Raw genomic sequence first — 15,516 nt, forward strand, 5'->3', positions numbered from 1 at the left:
CCACACACTAAAGCGCAATTGGAAAGGCCCAATAGGCTAACCCAATTAGATAATCAGTTAGTTATAAAGGGAGAAACATACAAAATTTTTTATTAGAAAAAGAGAGACATCATTGTATGAAAGTGGGTGTATGTGTGAGTGAAGCTACTCAATTATTCTTCCTTGAAAACTGATTGAGAGACCACACTTCTTGGGCGTAAAGTGGAATTGGAGTGAAGATTAAAAGTGTTTCCAAGTACTTCTAATCTTTTTTTTTTTTTAATTTTACCGCACCAAGGTACGCTATCTTGTTCATAAAATCTGAAATTTACATTGTGTATGTTATCAATCATGAATGAAATTAATCCATGTTTGTTGCTTCCGCTGTGTGTTTTGTATGAGATACAAAACTAGATTTTCCAACAATATCTGGCATTAGCAACCTTACACGAATCTCACACATTCTGCGCCGCCTCATTAACCCTTTGTGGTAACAGGGTATGAAAGAATAATTGGATACACATGCTAAAACTTAGACATAGGACTTGGTGATCTACCTCAAGGGAGTTATTACTTATTAGGTGTATACAAGACCAAAACTTGCAGAGATAAATTTGTTTAGGGCTACAAGGCTTCCCTTGTAGCCAAAGCCAAATGTTTAACTTTGCAATTAGATATTGACTATGAGAAAATGTTTGTCTCTGTTGCTGATTTATCCTTTGTTCACACTCTTATTACAGTTGTCACTTCTTGTCATTTTGATATTTTCTAGACGCATGTGAAGAATGTTAGTTTACAAAAATTTTATTTGATAAAATAACCAAGAGTGGAGAACACTTTATAGAAAAACTGCAACAAGGTAAGCAAGTACAGGGCTCAATGGCTCAAACAAATACATAAAACTATTACAAACACGAATTATAAGAAATTACAAATTACGTATGAACCCGATTGATGACAAAGCGGTCAATTTTATTATGCAATAACATGCACCAACTGTGAGTGGCGTATGTAAGTTCACCTATTTGGAAGCATTACCAGCCCCAAAGCGATTTCGCAAATAGGCAATGAGTTTGTCTCTAGCAGGTAGATTTTCCTTAATGGCAGTGACGCACACAAACTCATTAGCCCAATTGCAAAGTTTGGGAAATTTCTCCCTTGTCAACAACTCTGCCCCCGAAGCTTCTTCAAAAACTCCAAGCCAGTAGCCTATGATGTTAGCAGCAATGTCTAGCAGTCCAACAGTCTCTCCACCAAAATACCTCTTTTCCTTGAGCTCATTTTCTAGAAATTGTAGAAGTTCAGATACTTCTTTCACAGCCTTCTCATGCTCTTTCTCTGCCTTCTCATGCTCGTACTCTTCACCCCAGCAAGCTTTAAATATTGCAGACAAGCACTAAAAAAAGAAATAGAGAAAATTCAAAATCTAGTATGACTTGCAGTGTATTTCTCTAGGTTGACAAATTGTATCTCTAACGAGTGAGTATGCAAAAAACACAAATAGATAATTCGTTATAAATGGCTTATCATTAGATGTTTTTGGATATGTTATTAGAATAATGGTCAAATAATTAAATTAATCATTTCCTAACCTCTAAAATTTTTGAAATAATTTGTAATATATCTTGGTATCAAATATCAATGAAGATAATCATGAGCTTGAACTTTGTTTATACCCTACCTTCTATTTAAAAAAATAAAAATAAAAAACCCACCTCTTGGCCCACACGTGAGAGGAGTATTAGAATGATGTTGCCATTTATAATTGTGAAGGTCACTATGATTTTCAAGAACTAACCCCCCCCCCCAAAAAAAAAAAAAAAAAAAAACCTGAAAAGTCATGCCTACAGAATTATACGTTACTCAGCAGGTAATTAGGTTCATAATAACATACTATGTGGTGCCTGGTTATTTGATATTCCCTCTTTCCTAATATCTACTAAAAAAATTTTAAAAAAAATACATAAATTTAATCCAAATTAAAATAATACGGACCAAAATGTAATGTTGAAATTGTCAATGACCACAAAATGTGCAAACCAAAATGGTATTTTTACCGGATATATAAAAACAATGACGCCTCAAAACTTTAAAAACAAAAACAAAAACGACTAGAACCGCGCTGAGTTTGTTTATTACATCATAAATTTACAATTTGAAGAAGTTTAAAAGTAAATGATATTTTACCTTCTCGTCTATGAACTTGGCCCAGAATCGGGCATTGGCTCTCTCATAAGGATCTTTGGGCAAGATGGGGTGGTCTTTCCAGGTTTCATCAATGTATTCTAGAATAACGAGTGACTCAGCCACAGGCTTTCCATTGTGTACGAGCACGGGAATCTTTTTGTGAACTGGGTTGTATTTGAGGAGGGAAGGGCTCTTGTTGGTCAGATCTTCTTCAATGTATTTGTACTCAATTCCTTTCAGTTTCAGAGCCATCTCTACTCTGCGACTAAAAGGGCTTCCCCACGCACCAAACACCAATACTTCTTCGGCCATAATGACACTCTTTGTTCCTGCACTTTACAGAGTCTGTAATGAGATTCAAAGGCTTGGCTCTACCTTCTGGGTCTGATGCCCTTTTTATAGAGCCTAGGCAAAATGGTTACGTAGTGGCTAAGCCCTTGGCTGTTTGTATTTTTTTTTTTGTTTCTTGATCAATAAGTTCTAGAATGTGGGACAAGGTGGTGGTTGAAGACTTACAGTGATAGACTTGGGGAAGAAGTCGCACAATTAACGGGTCGTTCAAATGCAGGTTATTATTTAAAGAGCAAAAAACCCAATTGATATTCGTCTATCTCTCCTTATTTATTTAATTCAGATTTCTTTATGCTGTTATATATCGTGGTTAAATAATGGAAAATCCTTGGAACATTCAGGATTCATTTGAGCCCATAGCTCATTGATGATCTCAGCAAGGGCTGAGCTGAAGGATGACCTCAGCCAGAATATTAATATATAGAATGTGTTTGGATTCAAGGCTGCGTTTTGCGTTTTGCGTTTCAAGCTTTTTTTTTTTTTTTTTTTTTTTTTCAAGCCGCAGATGTTGACCAGTCTTCCGTGAACAGTGCATCCGTGCACTGTTCACGGACCCACAAATTTCACTTTTCAGCCACTTTTTCATTAAAAATGGGTCCCGCGGTACTATTCACACATTTTAAAATTATTTTGCTACAGTGTTTTCAGTTTTCAGTTTTCAGTTTTCAACAATAAGTTCTATCCAAACGGACCCATAGTCTTTCGGAAGGCTCTAGACTCGAGCAACAGACTAAAGTACTAAACTACAATACTAGCAAAGTCAACAGCCTGCTGGGCTAGTACAGGTTGTCTCAAATTCTTTACTTAAAAATCTTAAGCAGGAGAAAAATCTTATCAAATACATAAAAATAAAAATAAAAAAATAAGGGGGAAAAATTAAAACAGGCAAACTTTGCTATGTATTGTGTGGACTGAAGCCTATGCACGATAAATTTAATGACTAAGGGGTTTGTTAGGTTGAGTAAACAATAATTTGTTAATACTATAATGTTAAATCCTCTCTCCTCAAATAATAACGAGTCACTAATAAAAATTTATGGTGAGACTCACTAATTGTGTAAGACTAGAAAATATTATAACATTATTGTACTCTAAAGTAATGTGTAATTTTCTTACTAGGATAAGTTTCTTATAGTTTATTTTATTGAATTTCGTGTTAATTGGACAAAATAGTTTTTCTTTACCTCTTGAGGTTTAAATGAAAACCCAATAATATCGGCATACTTTATACTAGTTTATATTGTCTCATGTTTGTGTTTGAATCCCACTTCCCCCTAGGTACATCGATTCACAACATCATGGTTGAGCATAAAGCAAATTTTAATATGTTTTTGGACACTAAATTTTGATATGTTCATGACTCCTTTTGAGGGAAAACAGATCTTACTGTTTCTCAAACCATTTATCGATTTTCCTTGTCCCTTTTGCAAAATCAACACCCTATGAATACCTATTTGGCACTTTTCCTAACTATAGTTAGCTTAGGCACTCTAGCTATACCTAGTTTTTCATTTTTCAACTTCATGAGTGCAATAAATTACAATCATACTCTCAATATTTCTAGGTTACAATCTTAAACAAAGAAAAGGTATAAATGTTACAACTTATAACCAAATAACTTAGCCTTTTGTCATATTGTCTTATGGAAACATAAGATTATACATACCTTCCCTATTCCACAATTTCAATCTTTTGTTGATCTCTTTATTGAGTCTCATTCTTTACCCACCCAAAAAAAAAAAAGCATCTATAGAGGCAATTGATCCTACTTTGGAAGAGTCCTAGTCATATTTCCAACACGAGTGAAAGCTCGGAATTGTGTTAAAAACACAAAAGCTATTTAGACCCCAAATTAAAAGATTACAGTTCGGTTGATTTTACTTTAACTTAAACTAAGTGCGGAATAGAGTAAATGTGAGCGAACAAACAAACCACTATTCTAGGCCATATTCAATAAAACACACCAGTACAATGTAAGCTAAAAGAGTAGGGAAGAGAGATGCAAACATAAGATAACACGCCGATATGTTATCGAAGAGGAAACCGAAAAACTCGGTGAAAAACCTCTCCACCGCCCTCTAAGCGGTAAATCGATCCACTATACAATAAGTTGGGATACACGAATAGCAAAAGACCCTTCAAGCCTAGTCTACCCAATGCACCTAAGCCCTCCAAGCTCCTACTCCAACAAGGTTTCTCGAAACCGTGTCTTGTTTAGCTTTCCGGATCCCGTAATGCGCCCGATTGCATCCGCCAAAGCTTGGCTTCTTCCAATGCTTCCCAACAGCACCAAAACTCACTGGACACTCAGTATGGGTATGGTAAGTGTTTGGGCTATCAACCTCTCAAGGATTTAGAAATGGAGAGGTAAGAGTAGAGGAAAACCACAATGAATAGTGTGTAGAATTGTGGGTATGACAATCTCACACTCTCAAGGGTTGAGGCTAGGGTTTTCTCTTCTGAAAAGCTCTCTACTCAATATGTGGATAATTATGGTATATATAGTGTGATTTAGAATGTAGTGGAGTAAATAGAACAAAATAACAAAATAGATTGTTTCACGGGTATCTCACAAGAAAGCCTTACTCTAAGACACTCGCGAAAACCAGTTGTCACCATCTATCATGACTCTTCACATTCCAGTTATGTGCAGGGCACATGCATCATTTTGTGGGATGCTTAGTTGCGAGCTACCCGCGAGAAAACTTATGTCTTCACATGCTTGAGTCTTCACACACTCTCTCTCTATCACACAACCTTTATAATAAAATCCCACATAAAGTACAGGGTATAAAAGATTGACCAAAATTACAATCAAATTTGGCACGGAATTAAAGCCAACACAAAACAGTTGTAAATCACAACTTTACAATCTCCCCCTTTGGCTATTCCGTGACAAAACACCCTATAACAAACTTTAGACTTAACGTGAGTTTGGGAACATTGGCAAAACTCACTCACACTTAATGTAGAAGCTGTGAAGCACTTGCACGAATACACCTGTATCCTGAAACACTTGCACACAAACAAAACTTTCATTAAGCTTATGACAAGTTGTATATGTTAGGGTTTATGCCCTAAAATCCAATTTATTGGCATGTCATAAATAATTAATTTTTTATTTATATGACACTATTTATAAATGAACTAATGAGACATTATCATAGTCCTTGAGATGCATTATATTTGATTTATGTGATTTAGTCACAAAAGATGTAAATCACAAGTTCCTTGTAAACTCAAAATGTAGTTCGTAGTCGGTGATGACATTGGACGTTTCATCTGCGAAGACTATAACACATCAACTAAGATGATTTGTCTTGATCATGGAAGTGGAGACTTCTAGTTGATGTGTTGATGTGTCTTAAGGGTTAAGACATATTGAACTGGACCGCTGTGAGATTAGTTATTCACTCAACAACTGTCACCCGAATAATTAATCTCACGACTTCTAATTTCATAGACTCTTAATCCTGAGAGGGTAGTGGACCTGATCATGAAACGTAGGTTACTTTGATATATCAGGAGTGAGATATAATATTCACGGTCAAAATCTCAGTATGTTGGGTAACCACACATAGTGTTGAGGGAACACATATTCTCAAGATGGAATCCATAATCTCTTTTAGTAGAGACACGAAATATCCCCTTGAGATAAGTTTAATGGGAACTGGTTATTCAGGGCGTCCACTTTAGTAAAGAGTTACTAAAGATTATATTTATTGAAATTGGATTTCAATATATGTGAATAACTAAAAGATTAAACCGGGTACCCAAGGATAAAACAGTTGTTTACAAAGTGACAGTTTATTATGACTTTGTTCACTATGGATATTTCATGGAGAGGTCAAATGATATTATTAGAGTCTTGGGATATAATTTATTAATAAGGCCTAAAGTGAAATTATATTTATATAGTGGTATTAAATATAATTAATGGTAACTTTGAACTTGTTAAGAGTTGACAGAAAAGTCCAAGGCCCATTAGAGCTAATGTCTTATTGGTTCCTTTTGGTCTCACTCCAAGTCAAACACTAAAGCCCAATTGGAAAGACCCAATAGGCTAGTCCAATTAGATAATCAGTTAGTTATAAAGGGAGAAACATACAAAATTTTTTATTAGAGAAAAAGAGAGACATCATTGTGAAATGGTGTGTTTGTGTGAGTAAAACCATTCCATTATTCTTCCTTGGAAACTAATTGAGAGACCATACTTCTTGGGCGAAAAGTGGAATTGGAGTGAAGATTAAAAGTGTTTCCAAGTACTTCTAATCTTTTGTTTTGAATTTCACTGCACCAAGATACGCTATCTTGTTCTTAAATTCTAAAATTTACATTGCGCATGTTATCAATCGTGAATGAAATAGATCATTGTTTGTTGTTTCTGCTATGTATTTTGTATAAGATACAAAACCAGATTTTCCAACAATTGGTATCAGAGCCAGGTTTTCATCTCATGCTTGTATAACATGTGATTGAGTTTTAGAATTTAAGAAAACCGTTATCTTTGTGTTTTCAAATTTCTGCATAAAGATATAGTTCTATAAACCTTGTGTGCATTGATCAATATATGCGATATATTGTTTTGCATGATTCCAAGAGTGCAGGGATTGGATATTATTGGCAGTTGGGAGTAGTTATTGAATTTCATTCAATAACCATCAATAGAAATCTTGGTTTGTAATATATATATATATATATATATATATATATATATATATATATATATATATGGTGCCGTGTCTTTTATGGCCAAGGATATATATGTTTGATGTAGTTATTGAATGGCATTTCAATAACTACTATATGCGTGAATCAAGATTATTACACTGCTTGGATTTCTTTTGCACCGCTTGGAAGTATTGGTCTTATATATATGGGTTTATATGTGTTATTTGTTTATAACTTTCCTTCAATCCGTATAAGATGGCCATGTTATAAGCATGCACTTTAACATTGTACCGTTAACATGATCTTGTCGGCATTAAGAACTAGCATATATATAATTGAAAGCAGTTAATGGCGGAATGAAATTTGCCACATGGGGTCCACGAGATCATGCATAAAGCAAAAGCTTTATAATAAATAACAATCCATGCCAAGGTATATAAATATACGGATTGAATGTAACAGTTATATAACTGTCATGTCCATTTTGTTAATGCACTGCTTGATCAATTCTTACACCGCTTGGACTACATTGCATGGCTTGGACTTTATTTCACGGCTTGGCCATCTTATCAACATGAGATAATTGCATGTTAATTGCCTTGGATGTATATATGCTTTCATATGCATTCAAATTTTTATATATTTTGGATGTCTTGAATCCATATATTAATGTGTGTTTCATATGTTGCAATTTATATGGAGATGCACGTGTGTGTGTATATATATATATATATATATATATATATATATATAAATGCTATCTTGTTAATGCTAAGATTATGAAATTTATTCCTAATGAGATTAGGATTATGTTTTCAAGGGTTTCCTAGCATTATTATGGTTCTTGATAATGATCTTGAATACCTTAAAGTTTGATCTGTAAATCTTCGTTGATAAAATCAAAAGGTGTTTTTGATGGAAGAACAATAAAGATGTCAAAAACGGTTACTTGAAAATTCTTGAAAAATTCATTTTTACGAGTTTCAATCGATCGAGAATTCCTTTCAATCGATCGAATGTATTTTTTCGATTGATTGAAGAGGAATCGAGAACTGATCGAAGGCACTGAATTTTGAAATTTCACTTGTTTTTGACTAAGTGTTAAAATTTTGATAAAAAACAAGGTTGTGTGATTAATTTTATAGTCCTATAAAGTTAAGGACATACGTTAATCATTATCTAACTAAAAGACCTAATGAGATCAAAGATGTTAGTTAAATAGAACTCTAAGTCCTAAATTATTTTATGATTAAAAGTCCTTAATTTATTTTAATTAGAGGTTTTTAATGAGATTAAAATTCTAATTAAAAGGTATATAGTTTCTAATGAGATTAGAATCCTTTATCTAGTAAATTAAGGATAGAGTTCTATATAACTAATTTTTGATTCATTAGTGTTTAAGGAATCCTAAATAGTTTAGGACTTCCATTTTAGTTAGTGATTCTAATGAGATTAGAATATCCAATAACTGCAAGGTTATTAGTTGTGATAGGATCACAATTATTTAAGAAAAACCCAAATAACAAGTGGGAGTGCTAAAATCACCCTTTTGTTAAGTTTATTGTAATGTGAGTCGGTACCTTGTCTTGACTTTGAGTCTTGCATTCCAAGCGGAGGGTATTTACTTCATGGATTACATGGTTAAACTTCTTTGTGATTACGCGAATGTTCGTTACGCTATTGTGACATGACTTAGTAACATCACATTCAATTTAAACACATTTGATGTGTAGGGTTAAAATTGTGATTAGATCACAATGATTTTAAGACAATCCACTTGTTTTAAAATTTCTAGTGGGAGAGAGATACAAGGGTTGGATCTCACGGCCTCTATTATCGGTTCATAGTAGTGTGGGTAAGCACCTCGTCTTAGCATATATGCCTCGCGATCCCAAAGGAGGGTGTTTACTTCATAGTACTACAAGATTGAACTTACCCGTTTAAAGTAGTGTGAACAAGCACCTCATCTTGGCGTATATGCCTCGCGATCCCAAAGGAGAGTGTATTATTTCATGGTACTACAAGTTTAAACACTATAAAGGGAGATGAAATGTGGCCACAGATGATTCTAGATAATGGTATACACTAGACTAAGTGTAATGTTAACCTCCCAAAAGAGCTATGTCATTATTACTTAGAGGCTGAAGGAAAAGCGGCAAATTATTTTTGTTTGGTAAGAGTTACCATGATAGCATTAATAATGAGAATATTTCTCACCTGATCATAGTGATTGGTATAAACTCGCTACCAAGGAATATTAATTGTGGGATTGGGTTGTCGTTGCACCTAATATAATATGGTTTTAGGGTTCCACATTATATGGTTATGGTTGCAAAATATAATGTCCTGGTATTTAAGTTCATAGTCTCAAATTAAAGTTGTCATAAAGTTTTGTTCTCTAACTAATATTTTAATAGAATCACATTAACTAAGAAATAATTTTGGATATGGTGCTTAAAGGAGCTGAAGTACATATTTATGTTTCGATTCAACATTGTCATAATTTCCTATACATGATGCATTTATGGAAGATAGCTTATGATGTGATCATAGTCTCCATAGAAATGCTAAAATGTTACATTGGCTTCTATCTCAATTGTACTAAAGCATGAGATGCAAGGGTTAGTACTAGACTTAGACTTTATATTAAGTCTAAATGAGATGTTTGGTATGAATCATATTGGGTGCTAAGAAAGGCTTAAGGAGTTCCAATTCTATATCATTTTATGAAAATATTTTTTTTAAAAAAATAAATTGGAATTCTTGGATGTAGAGATTAAATGTTAATCTCATATGGATATGATCCATAAGTCCTTGTTAGAATCATTTGATCAATTTAGATTGTTTTGAAAATAAATAAATTCCTTTTATATTATCTGAATTGATAAGTAAGTTCTGCACAACGGAAGACATCCTAAAAGCAAAGGCTAAGATCAATGTGATTTAATTCAAATTCTTAGCCTTAACCAAAAGGTAAAGGTGGTAAGAATAGGAATTATAATACCAAACAGTTGGACATGCTAGTTGCCCTAGTAGTTGCCAAAAGGAAATTAGACTTAAAAGTATGACCAAAAGGAAAGTGTTTCCGTTTTAGTAAAGCTAAGCATTGTCCATGATTGTCTTTTAGATGGAAGTTTACATGTTTTACTTTTTAATGAGAAAGTTTCATCCTTTGGTATTGTATGTTTAGGCACTTATGTCTAGATCTTATTAATCTAAATGATATTCAAGATTGGTAAAAGATGGGTTTTTAGAACCATTATTTTGTTATATTCCCAATCTATGAATTCTATCTAAAGGATAATATGATCTAGGGCTCCTTTTCATAAAAGGAATAAAGTTCCAATGACTTCTTTAAGTCAGTGCATACATAAAGGAGGAATATGACTCTTTTAAAGGTAGAATGTTCTGGAAGAAAAATGTTAGAATTTGTTGTAAGGCAACTATAAAATACATTTAGAAATAAGATGGTTGTATTAGATACACCACAAGACATTATTCTGTAGATAACTATTACACGGTACAATATCGTAGTTGGAGAATTATCAATTACCAAATAAATTCATACTTTTGGGCTAAACTTTTGAAGTCATTCCATAAAGAGATGAATTTGATCCTCAGTCCTACGTAAAGGCAATAGATGATATGAATATAAATTATTGGATCAAGGATATGCGAATAGAATTAGATTCTATTTAAAGTCTAGAACTTTTAGAGGCGCCTAGTGGCATTAAGCCTATTGTTTTCAAATAGGTCTACAAGTAAATGAGATTGATAGATTTGAAGATGCAAACCTTCAAAGTTAAGACTAGTGGCGAAGAGATTTATTCAGAAAGAAATGGTTCGACTATGAAAAGATTTTTTCACCAATAGTCAAGTTTGACCCTATCTAGATTCTCTTATCCATTATATTTCATTTGGATGAAATATGGCAATGGATATCAAGAAAGTTTCTTTTAGTAGAAATCTTGAGGAAGACATCTATATGATGTAACTAGACTTGTTCATAGCAAAGAACTAGTAGTGTTTAGTATGCAAGTTGCTTAAAGTCCATTTATGGACTAAAGCAAGCATCTAAATCATAAAATATCATCTTTGATCAAGCAATCAAATTCTTTGATTTTGATCAAGTATTAAAAAGCCTTATGTGTGTAAAAGCTATATAGAATAATAAATTTCTTAATGTATGTTCATGACATTCTAATCATTTAGAATGATGTGGAGCTATTGTCATCAATGCCGTTTTTTGTTGTCTAGTCCAGTTTGATATAAAGTACTTTGGAAAGACCGGTCACATCCTAAGAATTTAAACTTTGTTAAAATTCAGAAATTAGGATGTTGGGTCTATCTTATACTACTTAAATAGATTAGATTTTAGCCAAGTATAGCATGTAATACTTCAAGAAATGATTCTTTCCTTTTAAGTTTGAAGTTCCTTTATATAGGACTATAGTCCTAAGACATATAAAAGGAAGAGAATATTAAGACGGTTCCTTTTTCTATATCAATAGAAAGTCTTTATGCTATTCTATACACTAGGCTAAATATCTATTTTGCGGTGGTCATGGTAAGTAAATATCAATTGAATCTAAGATCGCTTAATTTAGTGTGAGTAAAGCATATACTCAAATATCTTAGGAGAATGAGGGATTATATGCTTGTCTACCAAAGTGAGGATTAGATGGTTACTGGTTATACAAATACTGACTTGTAGTTTGATTGTGATTCATGAAGTTGGACTTCAAAATATGTGTTCATCCTAGGTGGTGAAGATACACATTAAACGTAAATATTGTCTCATTAGAGAGATATGAGTACGTAAAATGTAGTAGTGGCAAAGATAATTTATACAATAAATCTGGCTGAAACTTGTTTCCAAACCTTGCGTTAATGTGATTATGAATTACTCCAAAGGGAAATAAGTGTCGGATATATGGTAAATTTTCTTTAAGGGCAAGTGGGAGATTGTTGGGGTTTATGCCCTAAAATCCAATTTATTGGCATGTCATAAATAATTAAATTTTTATTTATATGAGACTATTTATAATTGAACTAATGGGACATTATCATAGTCCATGAGATGCATTGTATGTGATTTATGTGATTTAGTCACAGAAGATGTAAATCACAAATTCCTTGTAAACTCAAAATGTAGTTCGTAGTTAGTGATGAAATTGAGCATTTCATCTGCGAAGACTATAACACATCAACTAAGATGATTTGTCTTGATCATGGAAGTGGAGACTTCTAGTTGATGTGTTGATGTGTCTTAAGGGTTAAGACATATTGAACTAGACCGCTGTGAGATTAGATATTCAATCAACAACTGTTACCCGAATAATTAATCTCACGACTTCTAATTTCATAGACTCTTAATCCTGAGAGGGTAGTGGACCTGATCATGAAATGTAGGTTACTTTGATATATCAGGAGTGAGATCTAATATTCACGGTCAAAACCTCAATATGTTGGGTAACCACACGTAGTGTTGAGGGAACACATATTCTTAAGATGGAATCCATAATCTCTTTTAGTAAAGACACGAAATATCCCCTTGAGATAAGTTTAATGGGAACTGGTTATTCAGGGCGCCCACTTTAGTAAGGAGTTAATAAAGATTATATTTATTGAAATTGGATTTCAATAAATGTGAATAACTAAAAGATTAAACAAAATACTCAAGGATAAAACAGTTGTTTACAAAGTAACAGTTTATTATGACTTTGTTCACTATGGAAATTTCATGGAGGGGTCAAATGATATTATTAGAGTCTTGGGATATAATTTATTAATAAGGCCTAGAGTGCAATTATATTTATATAGTGGTATTAAATATAATTAATGGTAACTTTAGACTTGTCAAGAGTTGACAGAAAAGCCCAAGGCCCATTGGAGCTAGTATCTTATTGGTCCCTTTTGGTCCCACTCCAAGCCACACACTAAAGCCCAATTGGAAAGGCCTAATAGGTCAGCCTAATTAGATAATCAGTTAGTTATAAAGGGAGAAATATACAGAATTCTTTATTAGAGAAAAAGAGAGACATCATTGTGAAATGGTATGTATGTATGAGTGAAGACACTCAATTATTCTCCCTTGGAAACTGATTGAGAGACCACACTTCTTGGGCGTAAAGTGGAATTTGGATTGAAGATTAAAAGTGTTTTCAAGTACTTCTAATCTTTTGTTTTGAATTTCACCATACCAAGGTATGCTATCTTGAATTTCACCGTAACAAGCACCTTGTTTGTTGTTTCCGCTATGTGTTTTGTATGAGATACAAAATCAGATTTTCCAACAGAATACAAGGTGCATATATAAGCAAGTATAATGCAATCAAGGTAAACAGCAAGATATAAGCAATGAAGCATAACTTGATCATACAAGAACAGTCATTACGGAATGACTACAATGATCATTTAACTAGTAAACGATCATCCGGACACACAATCCAATTAAGTGCAAAGCAAGAATCAATTTCATGTCCAAAACACTCAACCAATGCAAAATACCAAAGTATTTGCATTAAGGATACACGATCCAACAAGGGAACAAGAGTGTAGTACACAAGATAAACTATACGTACAAAAAAATGCTACAAAACAAAGATATAAACACAAAGTACTGAATATAAACTGAATTTAAATCAAAGTACTTAAAGCTTTAAAAGAAAGCAATCTAAAAGAAAAGAGTTCTAGACTATGGCATAAGCAAATAAACTACTAAACCACAAAAAAAAAAAAAAAAAAAAAAACCAAAAGTCTAAGTCTCTATGTATCTCCCCCTCAAAATGTGCTACTCCCCCTCAAAATTTTCTCCCCCTTTTTGACCAGAATGGCCAAAGAAGCTAGTCTTCATCCTCCTCTAGTTTCCTTTGAATTTGATCCAATTGAGTTTGGAGAGAAGTGAACTTTGTGTCGAAGCAAATATGATGAGAGTGCGTGATAGAGGCAAGTCTGGATATCTTGGCGGTGATGTCTTGCATCGATGACATAATTATGTCTAACTCTTATCTAAAGCATGAGAGCTAGAGCTTGAACTAGCATGAGGATTAATACTCTCTTGTTTGGTTGCCTTCCGAGTGTGATTAATGCTGGCACTGAGAGAACGCGCGCTGATTGGAGTAGGTCGTGGGTATGGTCTCTCATCTTCTAATGGATGAACACCTTTCAGCTTTAGAATTTTTGAGATAAGGCAGCTGAAGGGAAGGCAAGTCCTTGAGGCAGTCCTCTCGGTAGTTTTGCGAGGGATGTGGAAGACATGCAAGCAAATGTCAATCTCTTCATCATGGACCAAGTCATGGAGAAATAAAGCCCGACCGAGATTCATGTAACCGGTACTTGAGAGAGGATAAAGGTTATGGAACATGATTGATGTGAGCAGTCTCAATTCGAGTGATAATGATGCAACACTTACCGCTTTGCCATTGGAAGAGAATTCCAAGTTCTTTCCTAGAGTTTCCCGAAGAAAATCTTGCTCGGGATCTAGTGCATCGTACACCGGGGGCTTTGGATACATAGGCCGATTGATACGTAGAATGTTAGCAAGATAAGTGGGTGTTATTATGAAATACTTTCCTCTGGCCCAACATTTCAACTCATCTCCCTCGTCTATTGCATTTGAATAGAATTCCTTTACCATATTCTCGTATGGTTCAACAAAATCTGACAAAAGAAAGTTCCAATCCTTGGTAGCAAACCATTTTGGAATGCTAGTATCGAGGAGAGAAGCTTGGTCCACTACTCTCTCAATCAGCAGGGGGGCATCTTTGAAATATTTCTCATAATTTTGAGATGCAGTGTATGACCTGAACTTGTTAACATCGTAAAGCCCTATAGAAGATCTGGTCCTCTTTGGCTTCGGGGTAAAACTATCAAGGTCTATCACTGGTTCTTTTCCTTTGCTGCTTCCCCCTTTTACAGCTAATTTCTTGAAGGGTGACATTTGCAAAACAGATATAAAGCACAAACAAAAAGAATACAAAATAGACCACAAACACTTGATTAGATTCAAGTTAGTCCAAAACAAAACTATAAACATCTTAAAACAGAGATAGTAAACCCAAAACAACATGTTATATGTAATGAAACATGTAAACATAAACGCAATGCATACAAAACAATGACTGTGCATGTGTGCACATGTGCTGATGCATAGTGTGTGCCTAGGTGATGCATGACATGGCATTGTGAGGCACACAATGGGTAAAGTGTGTAAAACACACACCTAATGATTAAAACATGTCAAGCATGGTTAATCAAGGGTAATCCCAAACATAGGAACTCATTTGAGCCTAAACCAACACAAAAATGTCACTTGGACATTTTGTC

General features: G+C 33.9%; 1 protein-coding gene across 1 annotated transcript; it reads right to left on the reverse strand.

The window, feature by feature from the left end:
• Window positions 1–758: 758 nt before the first annotated feature.
• On the reverse strand, window positions 759–2,772 carry LOC142608596 (glutathione S-transferase U8-like). The gene is made up of 2 exons (XM_075780286.1): window positions 2,167–2,772; window positions 759–1,375 (listed from the first exon to the last, which is right to left on the reverse strand). Exons 1-2 carry the CDS (start codon window positions 2,476–2,478, stop codon window positions 1,001–1,003), a joined length of 687 nt encoding a protein of 228 aa, XP_075636401.1. The 5' UTR covers window positions 2,479–2,772; the 3' UTR covers window positions 759–1,000.
• Between the last annotated feature and the right edge of the window lie 12,744 nt (window positions 2,773–15,516).

The sequence above is a fragment of the Castanea sativa genome, chromosome 9 (assembly GCF_040712315.1).
Source record: "Castanea sativa cultivar Marrone di Chiusa Pesio chromosome 9, ASM4071231v1".
Taxonomy (NCBI): domain Eukaryota; kingdom Viridiplantae; phylum Streptophyta; class Magnoliopsida; order Fagales; family Fagaceae; genus Castanea; species Castanea sativa.

Excerpts from the sequence above, each read along its gene's own strand:
- LOC142608596 (XM_075780286.1), bottom strand. The coding sequence starts at position 2,478 with ATGGCCGAAGAAGTATTGGTGTTTGGTGCGTGGGGAAGCCCTTTTAGT. Across the intron at positions 1,376-2,166 it reads CCAAGTTCATAGACGAGAAG|TGCTTGTCTGCAATATTTAA; the intron begins GTAAAATATCAT and ends TTCTTTTTTTAG.